The 26,133-nt window shown below is 40.1% G+C and overlaps 1 protein-coding gene across 4 annotated transcripts in view; it reads left to right on the forward strand.

Annotated features, from left to right (window-relative positions):
- The first annotated feature begins 887 nt into the window (after nt 1-887).
- The window catches only part of LOC117462328 (extended synaptotagmin-2-like), a 68,934-nt gene continuing 43,688 nt past the window's right edge, over nt 888-26,133 (forward strand). For all 4 annotated transcript variants that reach the window (XM_034104506.2, XM_034104507.2, XM_034104508.2 and 1 more), the window contains exons 1-5: nt 888-1,039; nt 2,685-3,072; nt 19,918-19,959; nt 24,265-24,399; nt 25,156-25,232. In XM_034104506.2, the coding sequence (XP_033960397.1) occupies nt 2,692-3,072; nt 19,918-19,959; nt 24,265-24,399; nt 25,156-25,232 (635 nt within the window). In that variant the 5' untranslated portion in view covers nt 888-1,039; nt 2,685-2,691. The remainder of the gene's footprint in view (nt 1,040-2,684; nt 3,073-19,917; nt 19,960-24,264; nt 24,400-25,155; nt 25,233-26,133) is intronic.

Here is a 26,133-nt window from a genome sequence, read left to right on the forward strand (position 1 = left end):
GCTAAAGTGTGGTGGGAAAATAGTTGAAGCCTCACTAGTTGTATATTTTGACCACACCACAAACAGTTTTGCATATAATATTAATATCTGAGATATAAAAATAAGTATAGAAAGATCAATCAGGGAAACATCTTAAATAATACTCGTGGTTAGTAGTAGCCTATCGCACGGGCTGATTCCTGTAGCATTTAATTCAGATTTTATATATTTAAATTGGACTACTTTTAAGACAATAGTCCTACCAATAATTGTATTATTGTTCTACAAATTATGTGTAGGCTATAGGGAGTGGGAACAAGGCAACTGAACCAGCAGTAGAGGATCAATTAAATCCGAAATATAGCTAAAATAACATATTTACTGATACCTGACCCCTTAAATGCATTTTATAATTTGTGGGACCTTGAAGGCCTATTATTTTTGTCAAAATATAAAAATGTTAGACCATTGAGACAACTTTGTGTGTTCGGATGTTCGGATCCAAAAGAAAACCAACACAAATAAAAAACTATGGACATCCTACTATTAGGCCTATAATAAAACCACTTGTTGGACTTGATATTAACTATATTTAGGCTATTTAAAAAATAAAATGTTTTGAAACAAGGAGAGTTTGGATTTGTTATTTGAATAAGGACAGTTTGGTCTTGGATGTGTTTTGGGAGAGATTTTAAGAATACATCTAGGTCTAGGTATAACAACATATCGTCAAATGTGGACTAAATTGACCTTACAACTACGAAGACTGCTCAAATATCGTATTTGTGAAACTTTGACAGTTGGAGAAGAAGCACCATTTTCCCTCCACAAGATGGCGCCCAGGTCCGCCGTTATGTTTGTGTTTTGAAGCTCCCTCCCTGTCTGAGGCTGACCTTCTTCCCGCGATGACAGTTTCCTGCAGGCTGTCCGCCTCAGAGCGAGATGTGCTGAAGGGGAAGACGGGGTTATCTGAGTTAAAGCTGCTCGGCATGATGTGGACTTGAGAGGAGGAGTGATTTTTTACTTTATTTTTTAAAGGGAAGGACGAATGTCGATACTGGTGAGTGTGTTGTTTGATAAATAAGTAGTTTTTTTTTCCGGCTAGTGTTTGGTTTACGCAGCTCCGATACGTGTCACTTTGCGGACATAACGTCACGAAAAACTCGCTTCAAAAAATTGGGGAATTAAGAGATAATTTGCTTTATTTATAATTCTACGCACTGTAGGCAAACACGTATACACAATTTAGATTTAGTAGAATGTCATATTGTATTCGGCATATATTTAATCTAGCAAAACACAATATATTTCAGTAAAACATGTACTTTAGTTAACAAATGTACACTTTACGTTGCAGTGTGTTTTGATGGCAGAAGATTGCGGAGGCAGATGTTGAAGCACTTTTAAAAGTCAAAATCTTACAGAAAATAAATTGTGTAGGTGTATTACGTTAATGCCGAATTAAAAACGATTGTTTAACATTACGAATGATATATTACGTTCTCACTTTTGAAGTAGCTACTGCTGACTTTTTCCACAGGTAACACAAATGTGCTAATATTGCAATGGAGTTTCGTATGACGTCCTCCCAGACAAGAAGGTAGACAGTGGAATAACATGTATTAATATGCCATTTGGAAATGTTTTGGAGACTAAAAGAGTATTATTTTAATGCCGTTAGGTAATATTCGGCTCTAATGTGGGTGTTGTGTAGTCAACTTTTTACTGCATAGGCTACTTGTTGAAGGGGAGTTACTGTAACATGGAGCCTTAATCTGGGTTAGGCCCGATATCTATTGTAGCCTTTTTAATATACCAATCATTTAAATACTGTTAAATTGTATTTTCGGAACCTATAACATCTTTGGTTCACAGGAAGTGAAATATTGTATACATTCACCCCCTGGTGTGCTGTCCATACACTTCTCATCAGTATTTGCACTAATCAAATATCCAGTTAGTAAAACACAGCATCTCAATGGTACATTTATGAGCCTCAACAGTTGGCATGTTTTATTCTGTCATGCTTAATGTTGTTTTATTCCTTAGGGTATAACTACAGCATGACTGTCGTCATTTTCTGACCTTTGGAGAGAGATATCGTGCATCCTGACCAAAAGTCAAAGACAACTTTATTGTCAATTTCTCCGAGTGTGCTACAGACAGAGAAATCCAATGGCGCTTGTTACCGTCCCAAAGAATACGAATATATACACATACATACAGACCTGAACACCCAATCTAATATATACATATATATGGACACATAATTAAGAGGTATACAATAAAAAATGAATGCGTGTTGTCTACAAATGATGCTTTGACTTTGTAGGTTTCTTACAAGATTCAAAGATTCAAGATTCAAAGGTTTTATTGTCATATGCACAAAGCTACAGTGTAGAAATGGCAATGAAATTCTTCTGACCTGAGCTCCTCCAACAATGCAACATATATAATAAAATACAAAATAAAAAGTAGTGCAAAAAGTCTATATACATGTAAATAGAATATGATATGTACAAGAACAGAATATGAAATAAAATAATGTAAATTAAGACAAAATTAAATACAGTTTATTGCGTGAATAACTATTTAAATAGATAAATAAATTGCATGACAAACAGGAATGTTTATCGGGGCACTTAGCAGAGCTCAGGTGTTTTGCAGACTGTATAACTTTTCGTGTTTTTAAAATGTCGTTCCAGTGGTGAAATGACTAACAGGATGGAGGGTTCTTCAGCCCCAGGAGCCAAGGCGAACGGACCCATTGCAGCGCCCAGCAACCCAACAAGCTCCAAAATCGGTCCGCCACTGTCCCCAGAAGACCTGGACGACGGGCCTCAGTCTTCTCTGACTGATGTCACCCAAATGTGGATTACATTCGTCAAGACTTTCGCCATCATCTTGCCCATCTACGTCATGGGATACTTTGAGTTCAGCTTTAGTTGGGTTCTGATTGGACTCGCCATGTTGTTCTATTGGAGGAAACACCATGGCACTAAGGACTACAGGATAAACCGAGCCTTAGCATACCTGGACCATGAGGATAAAGTATTGAAGCAGAGTGTGCCTACTTCGGATCTACCACCATGGGTAAGTCTTCCAGTGTTGTTACAGGAGTTTCAGGCTTCACCCCTCACTTGGGCGTTCTTCCACCCTGCATGATGGGGATGTCAACATTGAGTGTTCGCCTGCCAAACTGGCTGATAGGGATAACCTGCCACAACCAAAATTAAACTAGTTAGTCTTAACTCAAATGAAATACGTGTATTTTTCTCTTAGGGAAAACCTTGGATAGCACTATCCTACTTTCTTAGTTTGAGAAAAACAGATTTCTTTAGTATGTTTCCACATTTAAAGAAATCAAAGGACGAGACAAGTACCTTGTCATTTCCTTGTTTGGGTTTGTTAGCCTTTCGAAACTCTTGCGTGTGATGTGTTGAAACTGGATTATTTAGCTGGACTTAATTAAACTCATGAGACTTGTTGTTGACTAACACTCAGCTACAAACATTTTGTTGGTGAAAAAGCAGTTTTTGGGGGAATTAAGCTGGCAACAAATAGAGAATAATTAACAGTTTTTGGCAGTTGGCTACTCCCGAATGGCCAGCAATATGAAACGATAAATTAACAACTCAATTTCTTGTCTTTGGATAATATTTCCTGGTGTTCAACCTACAAAGACCAATATGTTGGCAATCAGGGATACAAACATGCATCATTCATCTCTGATTTCATTTGAATCTACAGGACCAACCAAATGTGGTTGGTCCTTAATGATGGTCTCATTAATAGCCTCCGTAAAGGTCACCCATTTTGCACACAAGCGCCCCATCAGTTCTATGAACTAATCCTTTTTTTGCATTTCCATCGTCAGAGGCACCCGAAGGTGTTGTGAGTCTTCAATGAATAATTAACACATGGCCTCACATGGCACCATAGGGTGCCCGACGCTGGCACTGGTAAAATCAGGAGAGCCAGGAAACCTGTTTTTTAAATGTTCACTTTCCGTGTTCTTCCCCCTTGGCGTGGTTCCCTGTGACACATTTAGAAAGCTGTGTGAAAGAATAGGAGGTCGACTTGCTTCACGGCTACAACATAGCTGCCGTTCTCCGTCTCAACATGTGCAAGCTCATCCTGCAAAAAATGTTAGTTCCCAAAGTGCAAGAAGGAATGGAGAGGAGTCACAGTGAGCCACTAACATTTGCTTGCCAGAGCTTACTTTGCAAATTATCTCTTTCGGGCCGTGTTGGCTGAGAGTACAATGTTTTTCCGAAAGCCTTTTTTTTTTTTAGAGCATGGCAATAGATAGAAGACAGTAATTGTTCCATTTATGATTTTTCAAGCCTCGTTTCAAGCCCCCCTCCTGTGTTCGCAGTGGCGTTTCTATATGTACAAAAAGTGGTGGGGCACAAAAAACGTAGATGTCTATATATAAGCTTCTGCAGTGAGGTTCATGGCAGGTGAGGCACTGACTCTGACTCTTCAGGTTTACAAATATTTTGACCTAAATCAAAATATAATATTATTTTAAAAAGCTTTTTTTGTCTGATGCTTCGATTAATTTGAAACAGACAGTTCAACAAAAGGATACCCAAAAAATGTAATTTTATCATTTAAATATTGAATTGTTCTCTCTTCGTAAGATCCTATTTTCAATAAAATTGCGGTCTTACCTTGACTTGAAGATGAAGTCCATTTGCCTATCCTTCTGGACAAAAATCTCTATTACTTTTTTGTAAAAGTCCTCCTTATCTTCTTGTAGTTTCAAAAGTCTATACAATTATAAAAGTAGGGTAGACATGTGGATATTATCTGAACAAAAGGTGCATTTATCTAACAGGTACATTTCCCACAGATCTTATTTGAAGCTATTTTCTAAAATCCTATGGAGAAATCTCATTGCTTTTTTGTGGAGGGAAGCCATGCGCAGCTTACTTCCTGGTTTTAGGACGCGTCTCTCCTCCTCTTCACACACCACACTTTTCGCGGCACACGTACTGACAGCCAATCAGCTCTGAATTATGTGAGATGACGTATGGTGGGGATGGCAGCTCAGTGCCCCTATGGTCATTATTTTTTTTGCCACACACATTAAATAGGACAATACTCTGAGCATGCGCAGTGTAGTTTTTATAGTCACCGTTCACTTAGACAGTGAGGGTCAGGATCGGGTTTTGTCCCACATGGCTCCAGTAGCGTGGCGTGGGGAGAAAATTAGGGGAAGCCAATAATATGTCCTTTCTTTTGGGTCGGGGGTGTGTTGGTGGTCAATGTAATAACGTAACCAGATGAGTGATTACAGCACCCGGTATCATTTTACACACATTTGTATCATACAGATGCAGGACTTACACACGCCTGTTATCTAACCGACATGTCCGCACGCACTCTCCAGACGAAACTCTAATAAGCATTCATTCACAAACTAAATCAGGAGACCTTTAACGTTTTACGTCCGATTCGCTCCTTTTTTCCTCGCTGTACACAGCTCCAATTTGGGCATCGGCCTGTCATCGGATTGTATTTGTTGTTGCTGCTGTAGCGGAAGTTTAGTACAATTATGTTTGATTAAATACTCCAAATCTCCACCCTCCATAATTGCTCTTGCTTCAGTTGCTTGCTACTTTCTGACGGCGGTGAGAGTGGTGCAGTGACGCTATCGATCTTCTATCGATTACATTTATGATTCGAAAATTATAAAAGTAGGGTAGACATGTGGATATTATCCGACTGAACAAAACGTGCATTTATCTAACGGGTTCGTTTTCTACTGACCTTATTTCGAGCTATTTTCCATAATCCTATGGAGAAATCCCATTGCTTTCTGTCGAGGGAAACCGAGAGCAGCTTACTTCCGGGTTTTAGGACTCGTCACTGCAACACTAAGTTGATGCGATTTGATTGTGAGGCAAGGGAAGCCAGCCGCCTCTGGCTTCCCTTGGCATGGCCCTGACTAATCACAGGTTGGCAGGGGCATCACGTGGGCCTCATCTGATTGGTCAATCCCTCCATTTTTTTCACCAAGGGAAGCCAGTTTCGTCTGGCCTCCTCTCGCAGCAGAGAGTGCAATCTACTGTTTCACCATAACATATAGAGGGGTGCTGTTTCACTATTTGTAAAATACTCAATGAGAATGGGGGAGAGACGGCCGGCAGCAACACACAGCAAAGAATTTCCCAAACTAAACGAAGTGTTTTTATTTATTTATTAAAATTATAACTACAATCCGAAAAAACAGGGGAAGCCTGGCTTCCCTTGGCCTCCAGGAGAAAACGCCACTGGTTAAATACGCATAACACTTAAGTAGTTTTCAAATTGTGTTATTCTGTAGGGCCATAAAGTCAAATTGACCTGACCAATCTCTGATCTTCCTTTTTCGAGTGAAGGCCAGACGATAACACAGAATTCAGGACAAATTGTTTTCATTTTGATCCTATCTCTGCATGCATGATAGAAAACGTAATATTGTGTATTTTACCTTTACAAAACCAATGGTCTGATTGGATATTAGAGCTTTTCGCTGCACACATTTGCATTTTGAAAAAAGGCCGATATCTTTAGGACTGCAAATATTTGTTTTAGCAAATGTAATGGAACAGTTTAATCAACATAATAAAGCCGCTATTAAGTACCGGTATATGGATTTTGTTATTACTACTCTAAAAACAAGTTTATTTATATACAAGTATTATGTTGACCTTGGTACCATAATCCGTTATTTGTAAAAGTGGCACCTTTTTAAAAGCAGTAAATTGGAGCATTTTAAAGTGACCTTACTTTCCCAGTTAGTCTTAGTTTTCCTTTTGACTATTGCTGGTGTTGGTCCATATTAATTTAATAGTGTCAACAATTATGTCACAAAATGTGTAGTTGAACATCAACTACCAACAACTCACACCATCATATTTTATGTGGTCTATTTTGTAATTGTAATTATGAAGCGTTTCATACCAGACCCTTTCAGTGACTGGAGAGATTTAGACTTTAGTAATAAAGAGGTTCCCACTCTGCCATAACATTTTTAGTTTATGGCTGATGATGCTGGAAAAACTGTGGGAGGCTGAGTGGATGGCAGGCTGCCAGCAGGACTCCAACCCAGCCACAAAGCATCCCATCAACACATCCATTATCACACAGACCTTGAGAAACACAGGGCTCAGCAATAGAGTGGTGCAGTGATGATGTGTTTTTGTAGGCTGACCATAACACAAGGGCTCCCTCCATTAAAACACAATGGGATTTTCCATTGGGTTTTTGAATATATGTTTCTGATACTGATATGTTTTGTTCAGCAGGATAATCTCCACATATTAACACCACTTTGTAATTGTTGAAGTGTAAATGCAATCTCCAGAAATAAAATGCTAAACTTGGCTATAAACAAACAATACATCACGGTCACATGACACATCACCACTGCTTACCTTAAGGCGGATAATGTTCGGCGTGATGACGTTTAGTCTTTGTTTTTTCCATTGATTTTCGATAAAATTGCAGAATATAAGGTCTGTGTCCAAAAAAACGTTTATGATGCTTACACGTTTTGTTCAGCAGGATAATCTCCAAATATTAACACCACATTATGATTTCTGAAGTAAAAAGCTAACGTTATGCTATAAAGGAACTACAGCACGGTCGCATGACTTCACGTCACCACCGCTAAGCTAAAGGCGGCTAATGTTGGGCTATAAAGGAACTACAGCACGGTCACATGACTTCACATCACCACCGCTAAGCTAAAGGTGGCTAACGTTATGCTATAAAGGAACTACAGCACGGTCGCATGACTTCACGTCACCACCGCTAAGCTAAAGGTGGCTAATGTTGGGCTTTAAAGGAACTACAGTACGGTCACATGACTTCACGTCACCACCGCTAAGCTAAAGGTGGCTAATGTTGGGCTATAAAGGAACTACAGCACGGTCACATGACTTCACATCACCACCGCTAAGCTAAAGGTGGCTAATGTTGGGCTATAAAGGAACTACAGCACGGTCACATGACTTCACGTCACCACCGCTAAGCTAAAGGTGGCTAATGTTGGGCTATAAAGGAACTACAGCACGGTCACATGACTTCACATCACCACCGCTAAGCTAAAGGTGGCTAATGTTGGGCTATAAAGGAACTACAGCACGGTCACATGACTTCACGTCACCACCGCTAAGCTAAAGGTGGCTAATGTTGGGCTTGATGACGTTTAGTTGACTAATTTAGACACTTGTTAGCAACCGCTGTTTTAAATTTCACCAGTGGGGTTTTTACTGATGTATTTTAGAACAAAAACATTAAATTCTCTTCGGCTTATATTAACCACAGACCTTATTTAAGTCATCTTACCATTTCGAGGGAACTTGTAAGTGCTTAAATGCTGACTAATTTCTAGGTTTAGGACTCATTCCTGCACCAATCTAAAGCCTGGGCTCAATAGAAAACGATCAGCTATGTTTTTGTCTACAAAGTAGAATAAGGAAGAGACAGAGTGTTGGTAGAGCAGCTGTCTTTTTTGTTGTTTTATGAGTCAGCTAGCTTATCTTTTAGTCAAACATGTTTTAACCCACATCACCGTGACCAATGACGTTTGAATGTAAACCCAACAATGGTGATCGACAGCTCGTTGTTTTTGCCTGATTAAAGGGAAACTGACACACAAGCGAGTGAAAGTACGTCTGAAGGATTAACGTGTCCTACTGATTACCCATCAGCTGTGAACTTTGACCCCTGAAAGACACTCAGACGCCGTCAATCTGTCATTAATACAGTAGAAGATACTCTATCTTTTTCACCTCTGTCACACTGACCTCAGAACCCAACGATTAGAAGCAATAGAAGTCCTTGAGTCAGCGTGAAATAATCGTAGTTCGGAGCCAGTTTGTGTTACTGGCAGATTCCTCGTTGGTAAAATTAGGAAAATTATGTCAACAAATACTTTCAAATTGCAACTTCCCAGTGTGCAGGTTGAAGTCTTTAAGTTCCTTTTTTGTCCAATACTCCGAAATTCTCGCATTTCCAACAAAACATTTCCATTTTAATCTAATTTAATGTGACTAATTCCATCCAATCTAGAACACTTTCTCTAACTGTTCTGCCCTGAAGTTCTCTAAACTGAAGGTCCCTATGCATTTCTCATTTGTGGTTAATGTCCTGCCAAAGTGGCTGTTCATACTTTAGTAATCTGCTTAAACAAAAGAGCTTTTCATTGTCATTTCTAAGGATTATATAAAGACTAACGCCCCGATACCAAGAGGCATTTTCAATGGAGTGAGGTAATTGTTACCTCCTTAGGCTTTGTGTCATCAAGGCTATGAAATCACAGAAAATAGTAATCTAGTAATTTCCAGGGCCCAATTTTAAACATTTAAAAACATAGTCTGAGTGTGTACAACAACACTCTACACTTTCATGAGTAAATACAAGATATATTTGAATTATTTTACTTTTGACACGAGTTTTCAGCTGCAAATGTTTCTGCCAAATGAATACAATTTGATTCGTAATTGGTAATTTGTTTCTACCGTCTTTCTCTTTGTTTGTTTTCTAATAGATGCAACATTTCTATTTTCCTATCATGCAATTCAAGCCAGTTGTGGAAGGTTTTGTTCCCACAACAATCTCCCACTTTACCCTCATTGCGATATTCGAGTGAACGACTTTTTGATCCATATTATCGTTGAAAAATGGGGATATTTAGCAAACAAGGATTCCGTAGATCCGTAGAAAAGTAGATTACTTTTTTTTAAATGCAGAGAATAAGGCAAATTCAATTTAGATATTGCACTAGCCCACTATTCGAATTTGATAACATTTTGATTAACCGCGCGGCTCTACCAACAACTTAATTTATTTAGGGGTGCCAGTGAATTTTAATGTCCTTTTTTAAACCTCTTTATTTCCACCCCAGTTGCACACGCAATGAAAACAATGCAATACGCTGAATAGAGCCACCTACTCACTCTGTATGTTAAGTCAACAACACTGATGATCCCTGAATTATGGACTTTTGGTGGAGAGGCAGACTTCTTCTTCTTCTTCTTCTTCTTCTTCTTCTTCTTCTTCTTCTTCTTCTTCTTCTTCTTCTTCTTCTTCTTCTTCTTCTTCTTCTTCTTCTTCTTCTTCTTCTTCTTCTTCTTCTTCTTCTTCTTCTTCTTCTCGCTCTTTCAGGAAATATGCAGAGAATGAGTCAGTGTGGGCAGCAGCTCAGAGTCAACAAGCTGAGAATGCCTGAGGTAATGGTGCAGTTTTATCGCTGCTGTCCGACACAAGCAGCGTCTATAAAGGCTTTATTTCGGTTGTTGTTGCCCCGCTGGTGTTCAGGAGTATTTAAAGTTATATTGCAGAGTCTAAACGGGGACTGTGGCAACCATGGGTCAGGAACATCACTGGACACACGGAGAAACATATTATGCAAATGTATCTACTTTAAAGAGTCCTCTCCTGCTGATGTTCAGGTGTATATCAGTATGTAGTGTCTCTACTTAAAGAGTCCTCTCCTGCTGATGTTCAGGTGTATATCAGTATGTAGTGTCTCTACTTTAAAGAGTCCTCTCCTGCTGATGTTCAGGTGTATATCAGTATGTAGTGTCTCTACTTTAAAGAGTCCTCTCCTGCTGATGTTCAGGTGTATATCAGTATGTAGTGTCTCTACTTTAAAGAGTCCTCTCCTGCTGATGTTCAGGTGTATATCAGTATGTAGTGTCTCTACTTTAAAGAGTCCTCTCCTGCTGATATTCAGGTGTATATCAGTATGTAGTGTCTCTACTTTAAAGAGTCCTCTCCTGCTGATGTTCAGATGTATATCAGTATGTAGTGTCTCTACTTTAAAGAGTCCTCTCCTGCTGATGTTCAGGTGTATATCAGTATGTAGTGTCTCTACTTTAAAGAGTCCTCTCCTGCTGATGTTCAGGTGTATATCAGTATGTCGTGTCTCTACTTTAAAGAGTCCTCTCCTGCTGATGTTCAGGTGTATATCAGTATGTAGTGTCTCTACTTTAAAGAGTCCTCTCCTGCTGATGTTATCACATTTAACTTAATCAGATTAAGTAGAAATAGAGCGAAGGTGAATCGGGTGAAACCAAAACAAACAGAAGTCGTCACTGTTATGCCTTATAGATACTGTCTTTTTTCATTTGGCTCGGCTCTCTTAAAGCGCCGGCTGTTTCGGCTCTTCATGTTTCCACAGTTTACCACGGAGCCTCAGTTTCGCCGCTGCGAGGCTCCGGCGCTCGCAGCTCACGCGCATGCTCCACTAGCACCACTCATCGCGTCCAAATCGCGCATGTTCCGTGTTGTCCTGTAGCAGGCACCGCCGATGTCGGGGAAATGATCTTCAATACTCCGAAAATAATCCCAACAGACTCCTTTGCCCCTCCAACAGAGGGATCTCCTTTTTCCTTATTGTTATTTCAAGCGATAAAAACTCTCAATCTTCTCTCGAATTATTAATATTTTTGGACGCCCTCGGCTCGAGTTCAGGGCGTCCCGAGCTGAATAAGGGCGTCAAATGACGGCAAGACGCCCCCCTGGCTGAAACGCTGGTTGGTGGTCAAAACACTGATCAATGGCTGCTTCATTGATAACAATATTAACACCAATAAGTCGTTATTATTAAAGATATATCAACTAATCTAGAGATTATAGTGATTATGTCAACTCGTTAGAAAACAGCCTTAAATAATCCAAGTTTCCCAAAGTAGTATGTTTTCTTGATAATTAATAGTTAAGCCAAATACATAATTTAAACACTAGGTGATCCACTAATTCACCAATTAAAGATAATATAATAAAATAAATCTAAATTATGTACATACTGTAGCATTTAGAAAGATTTGACTGATGACTTATTTAAAGCAAATGTACTCCAGAAATTCAATTTTTGCTTTTTTTAATCGTTTAATCTGTATGTGTTGAATAGCCTTTTTGTAAGTCCCTTTTTAGATACAAGCATCAGCTTAATACATATCATGTAATCTAATATAAACTGCAGAACAAAGCAGTGTGAAATCTGTGTGTGTGATGATGTTAGTTTCTAGGTTTGGCACCCTTCAGATGAGTTATGCCAGTGTGTGTAACTATGCATAAAAACAATGTAGTTGCAACCAGTCCGACTCTTCCTTCTGCCTTTTGAATATCCTCCTCCTCCTCCTCCTCCTCCTCCTCTTCCTCCTCCTCCTCCTCCTCCGCTCTCGGATGGGTGGGGTTTCTTCTTCTGATGTGCCAAAGGGCTGGGCTCTGCTCCACACTGGAGAATGGAAACAATGTGGAGAAACAGAACAAGCCTTGTGCTGCTCTGCCCTGCTTTCACCTCCAGTCTGTGAATGGTTTCAATGGGTTTTCTCTTAAAACACTCGCCTCCAACACATTGGATTTAAAACAGTTCTCAAGGTTAACGTGTGGGGGCGTTTCAATCTAATGTGTGGGTACACTAGATCGTTGCCCTTTTCACACTACGAATAAGGAGGAAAAGGCATATTTTAGCTACAATCTTGACGTTAAATGAATATAATAACCATGGTATCCCCCCCAAACTGCCTTCAATGAAAGTCACTCCTTGTACTCAATGTTTTAAAGTAAATCCAATGTTTAGATCCAAAACCTCCAAAGACATTTCTATTTTCGAAACAGAACAAGCCCCCTGCTTTCACCTCCAGTCTGTGAATGGTTTTAATGGTTTTTCTCTTAAAACACTCGCCTCCAACACATTGGATTTAAAACCGTTGTTAAGGTTAAAGTGTTGGGGCGTTTGAATCCACATTTGTTGTCACTACAAATGAGGATAAAAAGGCTTATTCTAGCTCCAATCTTGACTTAAAAATCCATGTAATAATAACCCCCAAAGTGCCTTACATGTACGTCACTTCTAATTAGGGTTGGGTATCGTTTGAATTTCCACGATTCCGATTCCGATTCTACTTTTCGATTCCGGTTCTTAACGGTTCTCGATTCCGATTCTTTGAGGGGCAGGGTAAAAAAATGATACATGCTTCTTCCACCAAAAAAATTACATTTATTCGAGAAACTTTTACACAGGTTAGTTTAAAGTAATATTCACATTAATCAGTCTGTTTATATTCACTGCTATGTAACTTTAACCTGAGAACCCCTGAAGCTACAACAGTTCAACTTTTAAAAACAGTTCTTGTTGAGAAAAACAAGCATATCTGCCTCTCAGGCATACCGGGAAGAAATGTTTGAACATTTTGAAGTAAAATGCTTCAATCTGGTGCACACGCAGAATTACTAGAGACTAGATCTAGGGGGTACAACTCCAAACACCCATATGAAAAAGATCGGTTTACATTTGAATAATTAAATAACAAATAGCCTACATGTAATGCATTTTATTTTTGTTGTTCATTCATATCTTATTTTACTATTTTATTTATGCATATTTTTTTATCTCTCCAGTTTAAAACGATATGTCTGGTTTACTGTCCTATAGTTTACATTGGAATGATTTCAAACCTGTTTTATCCCAATAATTATAAAGGAGTGCCTTGGAAATATGTGTTTACATAAATTGTGATCAAAACGTTTGAGACCCACTGAGATAACTTAGACTAAAGTGAACTATCTAAACACTGAGAGTCCTTTACCTCACTGAGCTGAAGTTATCAGCCTCAGTCTGACTGGAGAGGACTCTCCCTCCACATCATTGTAGAAACATCTTCTTCTTCCGTAAGAGCAGCTAGCACCAGATGCTAATAACAACAGCGCCGGTTCCAGTGCACCCTCGTGAGCTGCGGTTGCCAGATAAGCCAACATCCCCCATTTTAATCACTTGCAGCGCCCATCGTACAGGGCAAATGAAAAGTGTAACCGGGATGAAAAGGGTGTTACATTTACTTAATTATGAATGTTGTTACATCAAGGCCGAAAATTAGGATGAGCACCAACGGTCAAAACATTTATTTTTTCTCCCAGAGCTGTCAGCGCAGCGCCTCCACAGATCTGGCGCCCTAGGCGAACATTTATAATGCCAGTGCGACAGGCCGGCCCTGGTCTCAGGTTACACTGTAGGAAATGTAGATATAACGCTACATTTCCCGCCCCGCTGCAGTCATGCAGTAGGCTACGGAGAGCGGCGAGAAACATTTCCTCAGGAATCGAAAAGCGGAACCGAAATTCACATTTCTAAATGATACCGTTGGAATCGAAATGTTGGAACCGGTTCCGAACCGGAACCGGTTCTCGGTACCCAACCCTACTTCTAATACTCAATGTTTGAAATAGAAATCCAATGTTCTGACGCAGAGACGAGACATTTCTACTTCATGCACTTACAGCTGGAGCAACTAGTTGTTCTCTCTCCACTCCTTCCTATTGAAAGGCTTTGCATGTTTTAGTAAATGCATTGTAAAATGTTAATACCTGTAAAGCAGGAACTGGCAGAAGACACAGGAAGAAGTCACTTAAAACATAGCAGTCTCCCTCATCTTAAATGTATACATCGTTAAGGAAAACCTTTTACTTTTAGGTTTAAAAAGAGACATGTTAGGCCGACCTCAAATGTAAATATCTTCCCAGTTTACTGCAAGATGTAAGATATCAAATAAAAAGCTATGTTTAACCCTAACCCTGATTTTGCACCCGTGATGGAAACTGTTTCCCAAAACGTAAAAACTGGAGAATGTGGAGGAAACTTCTGTTGCAATGGAGAGCCAGGACTCAGATACCCCTTTCACACCAACGCGGTTCCAGGGCCGGTTCGGAGCTGGAGCTTGAAAAGCACCGGTTTTTCCTGTTCTCACCGCAGCGGAATCCGGTTCGTTTCAAGCACCAAAAAGTTGTCGGTCGAGAAAGAAAGCAGGGGCGAGATCAACCTCTAACAATAACAAAAAGCCTAACCCTGTGTAATGTAGTTTTTATGGGCAATAATTTAAGCTTTGTTAGTTCCAGGTTTAATATGTGCAAGAAGTTCATTTCAATACGTTTTGCAATAAACTTTGAACCAGTCCGGCCCTCGACTAGTACCCATTTTTTAATTTTGGCCCACTGTGTAATAACTTTTTAATGTAGCATGTAACGACTGTAAAGTTGGTAGTAAAGTCGTCCCATTTCTTCCATTTCGTTGCGACAGAGCAAAACCAGTAGCGCTTCAATACAATCGGCCATTGTTGTTGTCGATGTGAGGGATTTCCGCGCGGTTTGGCTTTATGAAGCAGGCATGCAACCGGTTACGTCATGACGAAAACGATGACGCAATGACGCAGCACCAGTCGGGCTCTGAGCGGTGTGAACAGAACGGGAGCTGAACCGAAGAACCGGTTCTGAACCAGAAAAGCTCTAGCAAGGAGCTAGAACGGGAAAAGCCTTGGTGTGAAAGGGGTAAGAGAGACACGAGGAGAGCTGGAGCTTGACGGCAAACACTGATGGTTTATTTTGAGTTTCGGCCGGAGAATTGACAAAACATGTGGTGTGTCACGAGTTGACACAGCGGTTGCCAAACCAATTCTGAATAACTCGTTCTGTAGCTCGAGGTTTTAACTAGTTCAGAGTTTAATAATCAACATTCTTTTATTAACAATTATGGACCCTGAATCGAACTAGAGCTCTCGTCCATAGGAAAGAATGTGCGCCAGGTAACCTTCGTCCCTGAACAGTGAACTACCTCATGGCGGCTTGTGCTCCGTCTGGCAACAACAATGCGCCCAAGCTGCTGCTCCTTAAGAGAGATAGCAGCGATACCCCAGGCCGTAGACCTATGCCATTGGAAAGGAGACAGTGAGAGGAGAACATGATGAACTGTGTCGAAGGTTGGATACCTAAGCAAATTATTCCCTAACAGAGAACATTTCCAGCTTGGGGATATTGATTTAGAGAATCTTAAAAACTTTAATTTGGCTTAAGATACTCTGTTTTCAGCACTTATAAAGAAGCACTTCTGGCTGATAAGGGAACAAGATGCCGCCCATGCATTCCACCAGAATAAGCAGTTTGCACGATGATCGATGATACCTTTCTCTCGCCAAGAATTCTTGGAGAGAATCCTGCTGTAAATGAGTATGCTTATATTTTACGCTGACAAGCCACATTGACTGTTGTCAACGTTTAAAAAATAAGATTGCATAATTCCTCTGCATGTCACAACAGCACCTCGTTCTGCAGTCATTTTAGTTCCAGGAAAAGACAGTCAAATTAGAAAGATTTAGGAGGGTTCTATGTGAAATATATTGCTTTATTCTTGAACTACTTCGTTCCTACTCTCACATATGGTCATGAAAGATGACGGAAAGAACGAGATCAAGGATACAAGGGGCCAATAATGGGTTTCCTTTTCCTGGCTGGAATCCCTCTTAGGGATAAGTTAAGAAGTACAGTCATCCAGGAGGGTAGAAAGAAGCCAGTTGAGTTGGTAAGGATGCCACCTGGCCGCGTCTATTGTTTTCCAACACAGTTGAGATTTAACCACGCCCACTTATGCGTCATAAGATCTAGTAATTTCTAGGGTCAAGTGTTAGACATAGGCACACTAGATGTATGAAGGTAATGAACTGTCCCTGCTTACAAGGTTGAATTCATATCAGTTATACTCTAGCTTGGGAGAAAATAAAACCCATTTGGGGGTGACTTGAATTTTGAATTGAGCCGTCCCTTAAGTTATAGATACTATCTCTTTACAGTATCTAGAGATACTCGCCGGCAGTACACTTTCCGTCACAGGAACGCGATTTACTGGCAGCGAAAATAATCCCACCAGACTCCTTTGCCCCTCCAACAGAGGGATGTCCTTGTCCTTTTTCCTTTTCGTCATTTCAAGTAGGGGTGGGCGATATGACGATATATATCGTCGTGACGATATTAGGTCTCCACGATATGCTTTTTCAGAGATATCGTATCTATCGTGATAAAAAAAAAAAAAAAACTATAAAAAAAAAAAACTTTTCCCTTCAGTTATGCTAAAGTCTTTTATTGCACTTCAGGTCTAAAGTTTACATTTTAATTGTTTGGCACTGACTTTTCCTCATTGATGTGTTATGTTTTACTTAGTTATGGTTTACCCTCCTTTTCATGTTTATTGATGTTCACTGCTAGTGCTACCTCAGAAAGTTCATTTTTATACTGAGAAACATGAAGTCATATCAAAATGTTGAATTGTTCATTTCTGAAATAAAACCGGCTTGAAATGCTATTTTGGTCTGTTACTCCTTTTTGTTTTAGTTTCTGTTACCTTGTAGGTGCTTGTTCTGTTAAGTAACTTGAAAAATAACCATAATAACAGACATGAAAAAATATCGTGATATATATCGTCTATCGTGATACTGCTTGAAAAATATCCTGATAATATATTTTTCAATATCGCCCACCCCTAATTTCAAGCTATAAAAACTCGATCTTCTCTCGAATAATTATTTTTTTTGGACGCCCTCGGCTCGAGTTCAGGGCGTCCCGAGCTGAATAAGGGCGTTGAATTCTCCGACAGTGTTGGGAAGTAATAAAGTACATTTACATTTACTATAATATTCATAATAATAGATTACATTTTGATATTGCCTTTCGAGAGACCCCAGGCGGCTTCACATGATGTAAGGACAGACAAAAAAAACAAACAAGTAGTACTTATGTACAAATACTTTATTCTACGGTGAATTATTATTAAAAGATGAATAACTTTTACTCGGCTCAGCGTAAATAAGATCTTCTTTCACATTATGGATATTACTTTATAATGCCTGCTAAGTTTAGTTGTTTTTCTACCATTTAATTGGCAAAACTGTGCCTGAACGTCGTCTAAATTAGGACGTCAATAACATGAAAGCAAAGGTATGCGGGGAGGCGTTCCAGTTATCTAATCGCTTTTGCGAGCCATACAATGAATTGAAAACAAACATATTGCTTTATAATTAGTCCCTGTTTAACAATTGATGATGAGTTTTGTTTCTGCCTGTTAAAAGGTAAGAAATCTGCTTAAACATGAATCCACATTAGGGTATCGGTGAGATATATCAGCAAAGGTCCGCAGGAAGGAGTTGAAGTCATCGAAATAATCACGTGTGAAGGCTCGACAATGACTCTTAATCTATAAAACATCTCGTCGTGTCTTTGAACCCTCAGCACAATAGACTCCACCGATTCCTCTCATATCTCTTTCTCTCTAAATATAGACGTCAGTGCGGAGCAGCCCTCTCGTCACTGAGCTCTCCGGTTTCTGCACCTTTCAGCGCCTTCTGCAGTTTGAAGAGACGCTAATCGAGCACGTGTTCTGTTTGTTGTTGTTGTTGCCGAGTTGGATTCTTATTCGACACGCATTATAGCTGTACAATCTTTAATTTGCCGGTTTAAAACAATAAATTCCAGCAATTCGAAACATAATTATCTACGCTGTCCACACCCTTCTCTCTCTCCCACACACATGCATTGTTTTTGGGGGTGTGTCTGCAAAGGGAGGATAGGATTTCCAAACAGCTGTGACACAGTTGGAGTGTGTGTCCTTCCTTTAAACACACACATGTAACCTAAAGGGTGGGACGGGCTGTGTTTCCGGAAATGTCTTTCGTCGTTCAGCATTCCCATTTGTTATACGATATCCTCGGTCCATTGGATCGCATGGAAAAATAGCTGAGTGTTCAACAGTACGGGCAGAAATGGATACATATATCTCTGCGCAACAGTTCAATCATATTAGAAACGATTTGTGATGATTGGAAACAGAAATGGGAAGCGTAGCGTCAACAGGTGTGCAGATTTAAATACTAACAGGTTCCTGTTTTCGTGTCAGGTGCACAGAAATGTCACTAACAAGCTGGACTAAACAGGAAAGAAAGGTAGGGTTAGCACTGTTGCTAACCATCGGGGAATAATAGGTAAACAGATCAAGCCCGGTGACTTTGTTGTGTACCAATAATGAGTTACTGACAGAAAGGAAAGTCTTAAAAAATGCCATTCTTCTCTTCACTTTTCTTTGTATCTAAATGATAGATTAGGTGTCTGAATAAAGCTGTTTCCAACTCTTGTAAAAACACCAATAAAGCAGATAATTATACACTTAAAAAAAACGTTGTGTAAACATACTAAAAAAGGGAAACGCATGGTAGTACAGGTGACACTATTTGTGCCGGATCCATCACAGTATTTGACACTCTTACTCGATGCTGCCTTGAATATCTGCGGACTACATTTCTTCTTGAGACATCCTCACAGTACAGACTGTTAGTGTTGTCACGATACCAACATTTTGGTTTCGATGCCAAGTCAAGAATTGCGATTCCGATTCTTTTTCGATACTTTTCTAAAAAAAGGGAAACAGTCTTAAATGTAATTATTGTGCTTTATTTCACACCAGAACCATAACACACACTTTTAAACAATGAGAACAATAAACAAAATAAATGACAAGAATTTGTATTAAATAAAAGTAAGCATCATCTCAAACAACTTTTTTGTTTTATAAAATATAATTTTCGTACCGTTTTTAACGGCAAGGTATCGCGGTACCTTTCAAGTATCGGTACACCGTGCAACACTAGTACAGACTGAGGAGATGATCAGTGTCTCGGTTTCACAGGAAATGTTGTTGAAGCTAAAGCGCAGGCATGACTGACTTTTAAACCTCCTGGTCCTTCTTCACTCTGCACAAAAAATGACGTGGCATTGTTGCTCTTAAATGAAAGAAATGCTCCAAGTGTTTTTCTAAGGAAATGTTTCCTCACGTAAAAAAAGCTATTTTTTTAAACATGTTTTGATCTCCCTGAGACGGAGGACATAGTTCCTCTGCAGCTGCTTGTTTCATTGCATTAGTCACTCTTTCCTCCGTTTACGTGTTTTCCAACCCATTTGCTCTGTTTTTACAATGTTGAGCACGGCAGCACCGAAACATGAGTCATTCCTGCATCACTGGGAAAACCAGGAAACAGAAATCAACAGAATATTTGACAAATGATGTCGTCTGTGTGCATTTAAATCGTAGTTTTAACTCTTTCCTTCCCGTCTCTTTTCCAGGTCCATTATCCAGATGTGGAAAGAGTGGAGTGGCTGAATAAGGTACACACACACACACACACACACACACACACACACACACACACACACACACACACACACACACACACACACACACACACACACACACACACACACACACACACACACACACACACACACACACACACACACACACACACACACACACACACATACATACATACATACATACATACATACATACATACATACATACATACATACATATATACACACACACTGCTTCACTCTTACTGTACTTGTTCACAGACACGTCCGCCTCATAATGTCAGTGATGTGTTTTAAAACACGCCATTCCACCTTAAGTTCACATATATGCTAACTAGGCCACACACACACACACACACACACACACACACACACACACACACACACACACACACACACACACACACACACACACACACACACACACACACACACACACACACACACACACACACACACACACACACACACACACACACACACACACACACACACACACACACACACACACACACACACACACACACACACACACACACACTCTCTCTCTCTCTTTGCTCTCGCCCACTGGTTTGCTCTTCATTCGGCCTGTTAGCCTGTTAGCTAGCACACAGGTATATAAATAGGCTCTGGATCTGGAGCTCTGCTAGACCCTGAACCAGATCTAACATTCCCCAAAGAGAGAGAGGCCTGCACTTCCTCACATAATGCCCTACATTCCAACCTGCCTGTCAAAAATGCTGCAGTAGGAATCGAGAAATCATTAAAACTGAAAATGTAAAAGTTAGTAAACCCGTACTGTGGGAACATTTGAAAAGCAGAACAGTGTCAGGTCAATTCACACCAGATCTCTTCACTTTATATGTAATATATAGATACATTATATCCTGCACAATAATCAAGAAGTCGCCTACATCATAACTGTTGTTCTTTTCCGCGTTCCCTCACATGATGTGGTAAAGGAACGAGGCTGGGCGACTTGAATGACTTAGTTCAAGGTCAAAGAAAGGTTGTGTTTCTTGCAAAGTGAACAAATTATATTTGTATATGTCCTTATTTGTACAGTGCTTTAGCCATGCTGCATGTCATTATGCTAAAACAGCGATTTGAATTGAGAGGAAAGGGAGTGCTGAAGAAGCACTTAGTGTACATGTCCAGGTGCACTTCCAGTCAGAAGCTAACGGTGTTGACGAACAGGAAAACGCTTTTTTAATATCCGAATCGGACAAAGTGCTCTTCAGGTTTACGGTTGTTTAAAAACAGAGTCTGATTTTAAGGGGCAATAATTAAAGATTTATGCTCCTCTAAAGCAAAGGGTGTTTCTGCGTGGAGGTGATGACTCCTCTTCCTTTCTTCCTGCTTATCTACTGAAGTTGAAGTGAGCCAACGTGAGGGATTTAAAGCCTGATCATTTGTTAAATCGGCTTATTGCAAATTAATTACAATTGAAATGTGTGTGTAGCTGGCGGAGAGAGAGTCTAACTACAGCTGCACAAAAAGATCAATGAAAAGTGATAAAACAACAAATACACAATCAATCTAAATCAGAATATTTAATTTATCTCGGGGTAAATTGGGTTTCTTGACAGTTGCTCCATTTAAGAATCAAATGGGACGAAAAATGTATGAAATAAAATATAAATATTTATAAATACATGGCAAGTTCAACTAAGAATGTGAAATAAAATACAATGGAATACATATATGTATATAAACATAAGAAAATAAGGTACAATGTCTTTATAAAAGAGATCGTAAGAGAACAATATTTACATAAAAATGACAATACATATATTCAATCAAATACAATCGAATACAAATATTTATAAAAATGACAATATTTAGTATTTAAATGACAATAAATACAGTGTTGTGTTCGTAGTATTTATATATGAATGCTGAATTACAGTCAACACAATATTATCATATTTGTATTATAGAAACATATTATTAATACTCCTAACTGCAACACCCCTATTGGCAACTAAACAAAGTTACAATCATTATATTTAATAACAATTTATTTGCAAGTTGTCCCTTTTTTGGGAGACATTTGACGTTTAAAGGAATGAGGTTTCCCCCAGGACTAAAGCACCAAAACAAAACCACAAACAATGCTCGTGTTCAGTCGGATCTCCCGTCCCTTTTTTCCTGAACAGCTGAGAGCCACTCCTCAGACATCAAGTAAAGCGACGATCGGCTCTGAGAACATTCCTGCTCTCACACATTCCCGTTGTCTCGACTGTAAGAGTTCCTCCTCTCGGTCACTGAGCGGCAGAGGATGTCTTTGAGATCGAATGTGGCCTTGGCTGCGGTAACAGATACGTGACTAACTCCCATTGTATTACTATAAAACTCTCCTTGCAAGATATACTGTGTGAGAAAGTTTGTAGTGATTTTACATCGGTTACTATTCCACAAGTCCATCCAAATGTGTCCTCACTTGTCTATTTAGGCTGCGGCCACACGCGGACGAAAACGGCTAAACGCATAGGATTAACGCAAACGCAATCGCAAACGGCTTCCGTCCACACGCAATAATTATCCGGATAGTGTCTGCCCACACGAGACCGCTCCGTTTAGCTCCAACCGCTGGAGAAGCTGCAGTACATGCAGGAGCCTCTACGTGGCGCTGTAACTTCCTCCACAAAGGGCAGCGAAGAAGCATGGTTGTCATGGTTGCCCTTCTGTTTATTCTCCGCGGTGGGGGCCGAGGGAACCGGGCAGAGTTTTTCGCCAGTCAACGTGTATTAAAGTTTAAATCTTCCGGACACAATTATAAAAGTGCCGGTCAAAGGTCTTCTTTGTTATTTATTGAGCTTTAAAACAAATGAATAACGACTCTATATATTATAATAATAAAATACACGGAGCCTCTCTTTTTCCTCCCTCTCTTCGGACAGCGTCAGTGTCTGTCTCATGCTGCAGCTGATCCAGTAATGAGTGGCCCGGCCTACAGTAAAAATAAACATATTTATAACTAGTTTAGTTTGAGAGGTAATTAAAATAGCTAAGGGCGATGATCTGACTTGAAGTGTGTGTTTTGCTGCAGCGGGAGGAGCTGCAGGTGAGCAGAGCTGCGTGTCTCCGTCCTGTCAGATTAGACTTCACTCGCGTTTAGGTCCATATCGAGAGAAAGATAAATAATCTGAATTCAGTGTGCAGTTTACTTTGACGCGGCGAAACACTTCAGCAATGGCGCGGGGTAAGCGGAGGTGAGCAGAAGAGGTGGGGAGAGGCGGGGCTATTGCGCAATCACTATCAGTGTTCGGAAATGTTCGGATAGGCGTACACACGGAGCCGTTTGACCCCCCAGAGAGTTGCGTATGCCGTTCTATCCACCTTGGGACCCGTTATCGTTTCCTCAGTCGTTTAGTGCCGTATTCGGTCGTCCTCGTGTGGCCGAATGGTCTATATGACACTAAACAGTAATGCAAACGGCCGTTTTTGTCCTCGTGTGGCTGCAGCCTTACTGTTTCTCATTCGAACCCCATTCCTATATTGCAACATACTTTGGGATTTTAGCCTTTGCACACCATTTACATGCACCAAAACATACATTACATGTTAGACGCGTTTATCCAAAGCGACTTACATATTCAATACTGTGGGCAATCCCCACAGGAGCAATTTGGGGTGAAGTGTCCCAGGGACACAACGACATGCTGACTGCAGTGGGGTTTGAACCTGTGCCCTGACCCCAACACCAACGCACTAGTCCACTGCGCCACACGCCTCCGACACATAACACACTACAGGAAAGGGAAATAAACGCATAATAGGAACCCTTTGAAAGAAAGGAATTCTTACTTGGGTTGAAGTTAAGCGTGGGCAATGTATGAATAAAACATATTGATATCGTGATGTGAGACTAGATATCGCATAGATTTAAGATAAAGAAAGTATTGCATATGTTTATTTTCTTGGCTTTAAAGGCTGCTTTACAGGAAGTGATTGTCAATTTCTAAACTTAACCGACTTGTTCTATTATTATTTGCCTTTATCTGCTAAGCTAATGTCTTTAAATAACTTTTGATTAATTATCATAAATCCACTCACATATGTTGTGAAAGCCCCAATATTCAACCTTACAATATCGATATTGAGGCGTTTCATTTGAAATTGTGATTATTCTCCATATTGCCCAGACCCTAAATGAAGCGTGTAGGAAAAAAAATGGTGTTGAAAAATTATTTTATAAACACTGACAATGACACCAAGAATGTGAAATCCACAACATGTCTCCAGCTGTGCATCCACCATGTTGGATTTAGAGCTGATTAATTATTAATTTCTTCCTCTCTCTTTCTTCTTCAGACGGTGAAGCAGATGTGGCCGTTCATCAGCCAGTTTGTGGACAAGCTATTCAGAGAGACCATCGAGCCGGCAGTGAAGGCCGCAAACCCTCACCTCAGCTCCTTCTGCTTTACCAAGATCGACCTGGGCGACAAGGTGACACTGAGACAACGTTTACCACAATATAATACAGAGGTTCAGGGTTGTTAGCATCTCAAGGGCTTCCTTTACAAAAGTCAATGGGATGTGTCCTTTAGATTTTGGATTATTGCAGAAAATAATCTCTGTGGCAAACACACATTTATTTACGAGCTATGTTCAGCAAGATAATCTCCACATATTAACACCAATTTATGACGTAAGAAGTAAATGTTGGGCTATAAAGGAACTACATCACGGTCACATGACTTCACGTCACCACCGCTAAGCTAAAGGCGGCTAATGTTGGGCTATAAAGGAACTACAGCACGGTCACATGACTTCACGTCACCACCGCTAAGCTAAAGGTGGCTAATGTTGGGCTATAAAGGAACTACAGCACGGTCACATGACTTCACGTCAACACCGCTAAGCTAAAGGTGGCTAATGTTGGGCTATAAAGGAACTACAGCACGGTCACATGACTTCACGTCACCACCGCTAAGCTAAATGTGGCTATTGTTGGGCGTGATGACGTTTAGTCGTCTCATTTAGACACTTGTTAGAAACCGCTGTTTTTAAATGAACTAGTATGGTATTTACTGACGTATTTTATGTCTTAGAACAAAATGTTAAAGTTCCTCACGGTTTAACCACATACTAAACCATTATTTACTCTTTACATTATTATTTACATTTCAGACTAGAGTTAACAAACCGGTATTTTCTTTGAGATGTACTCACTTTGAGACGTTTTTATCTGTGTTTCTGCAGCCGCTAAGAGTGAACGGGGTGAAGGTTTACACAGAGAATGTGGACAAGAGGCAGGTCATCATGGATCTGCAGATCAGGTACACACACACACACACACACACACACACACACACACACACACACACACACACACACACACACACACACACACACACACACACACACACACACACACACACACACACACACACACACACACACACACACACACACACACACACACACACACACACACACACACTTACCAAACCCAAATACATTTTATTTTGTAAAGGATAAGGCTTCTGATATTCCATATTTTACCCATTGTCAACAATCCCCATGAAAAGAAAAATAACAACAATGTATCAGCAAAGTAGTGCAAATATTCTCTTTACTCTTATTTACATTTCATTTAATTTAGCTGACGCTTTTATCCAAAGCGACTTACAATGACCAATCACAGGGACATTCTCCCTGGAGTAACTCAGGGCTAAGTGCCTTGCTCAAGGGCGCACTAGCGGTGGTGTTCCAGGCGGAATTTGAACTCACAACCTTTCCGATCTTCAGCCCACCTCACTATCCATTAGACTTCCACTACTAGTTACCATTTAAATGACAAATTGTTGTACCTTAAAGGTGGGGTAGGTAAGTTTCAGAAACCGGCTCGAGATACACTTTTTGTTATATTCCATGGAATGCTCTTAACATCCCGATAGCAATGAATATCTGAAGTGCTTTGACAACAAATCCATAAAAAAATGTCGTCTGTAGAAGCCGTAATACTGTAAAAAGTACAACGATGGCCTACCTGCCTGTCAGCCTTCCGTCGGGGCACAAACTTTCCTCGTGCCCTCATTGGTCATGTGCGCGTTCGTGTGTGTTGGGGGAGGGGCTCTGTGAGGAAGTGGCAGATTTTCTCCGGTTGTGTATTTTCAAATTCTAGCGATCTCGAGCCGGTTTCTCAAACTTACCTACCCCACCTTTAAGCCGTTTATG

The sequence above is a fragment of the Pseudochaenichthys georgianus genome, chromosome 17 (assembly GCF_902827115.2).
Source record: "Pseudochaenichthys georgianus chromosome 17, fPseGeo1.2, whole genome shotgun sequence".
In the NCBI taxonomy this organism is placed as follows: domain Eukaryota; kingdom Metazoa; phylum Chordata; class Actinopteri; order Perciformes; family Channichthyidae; genus Pseudochaenichthys; species Pseudochaenichthys georgianus.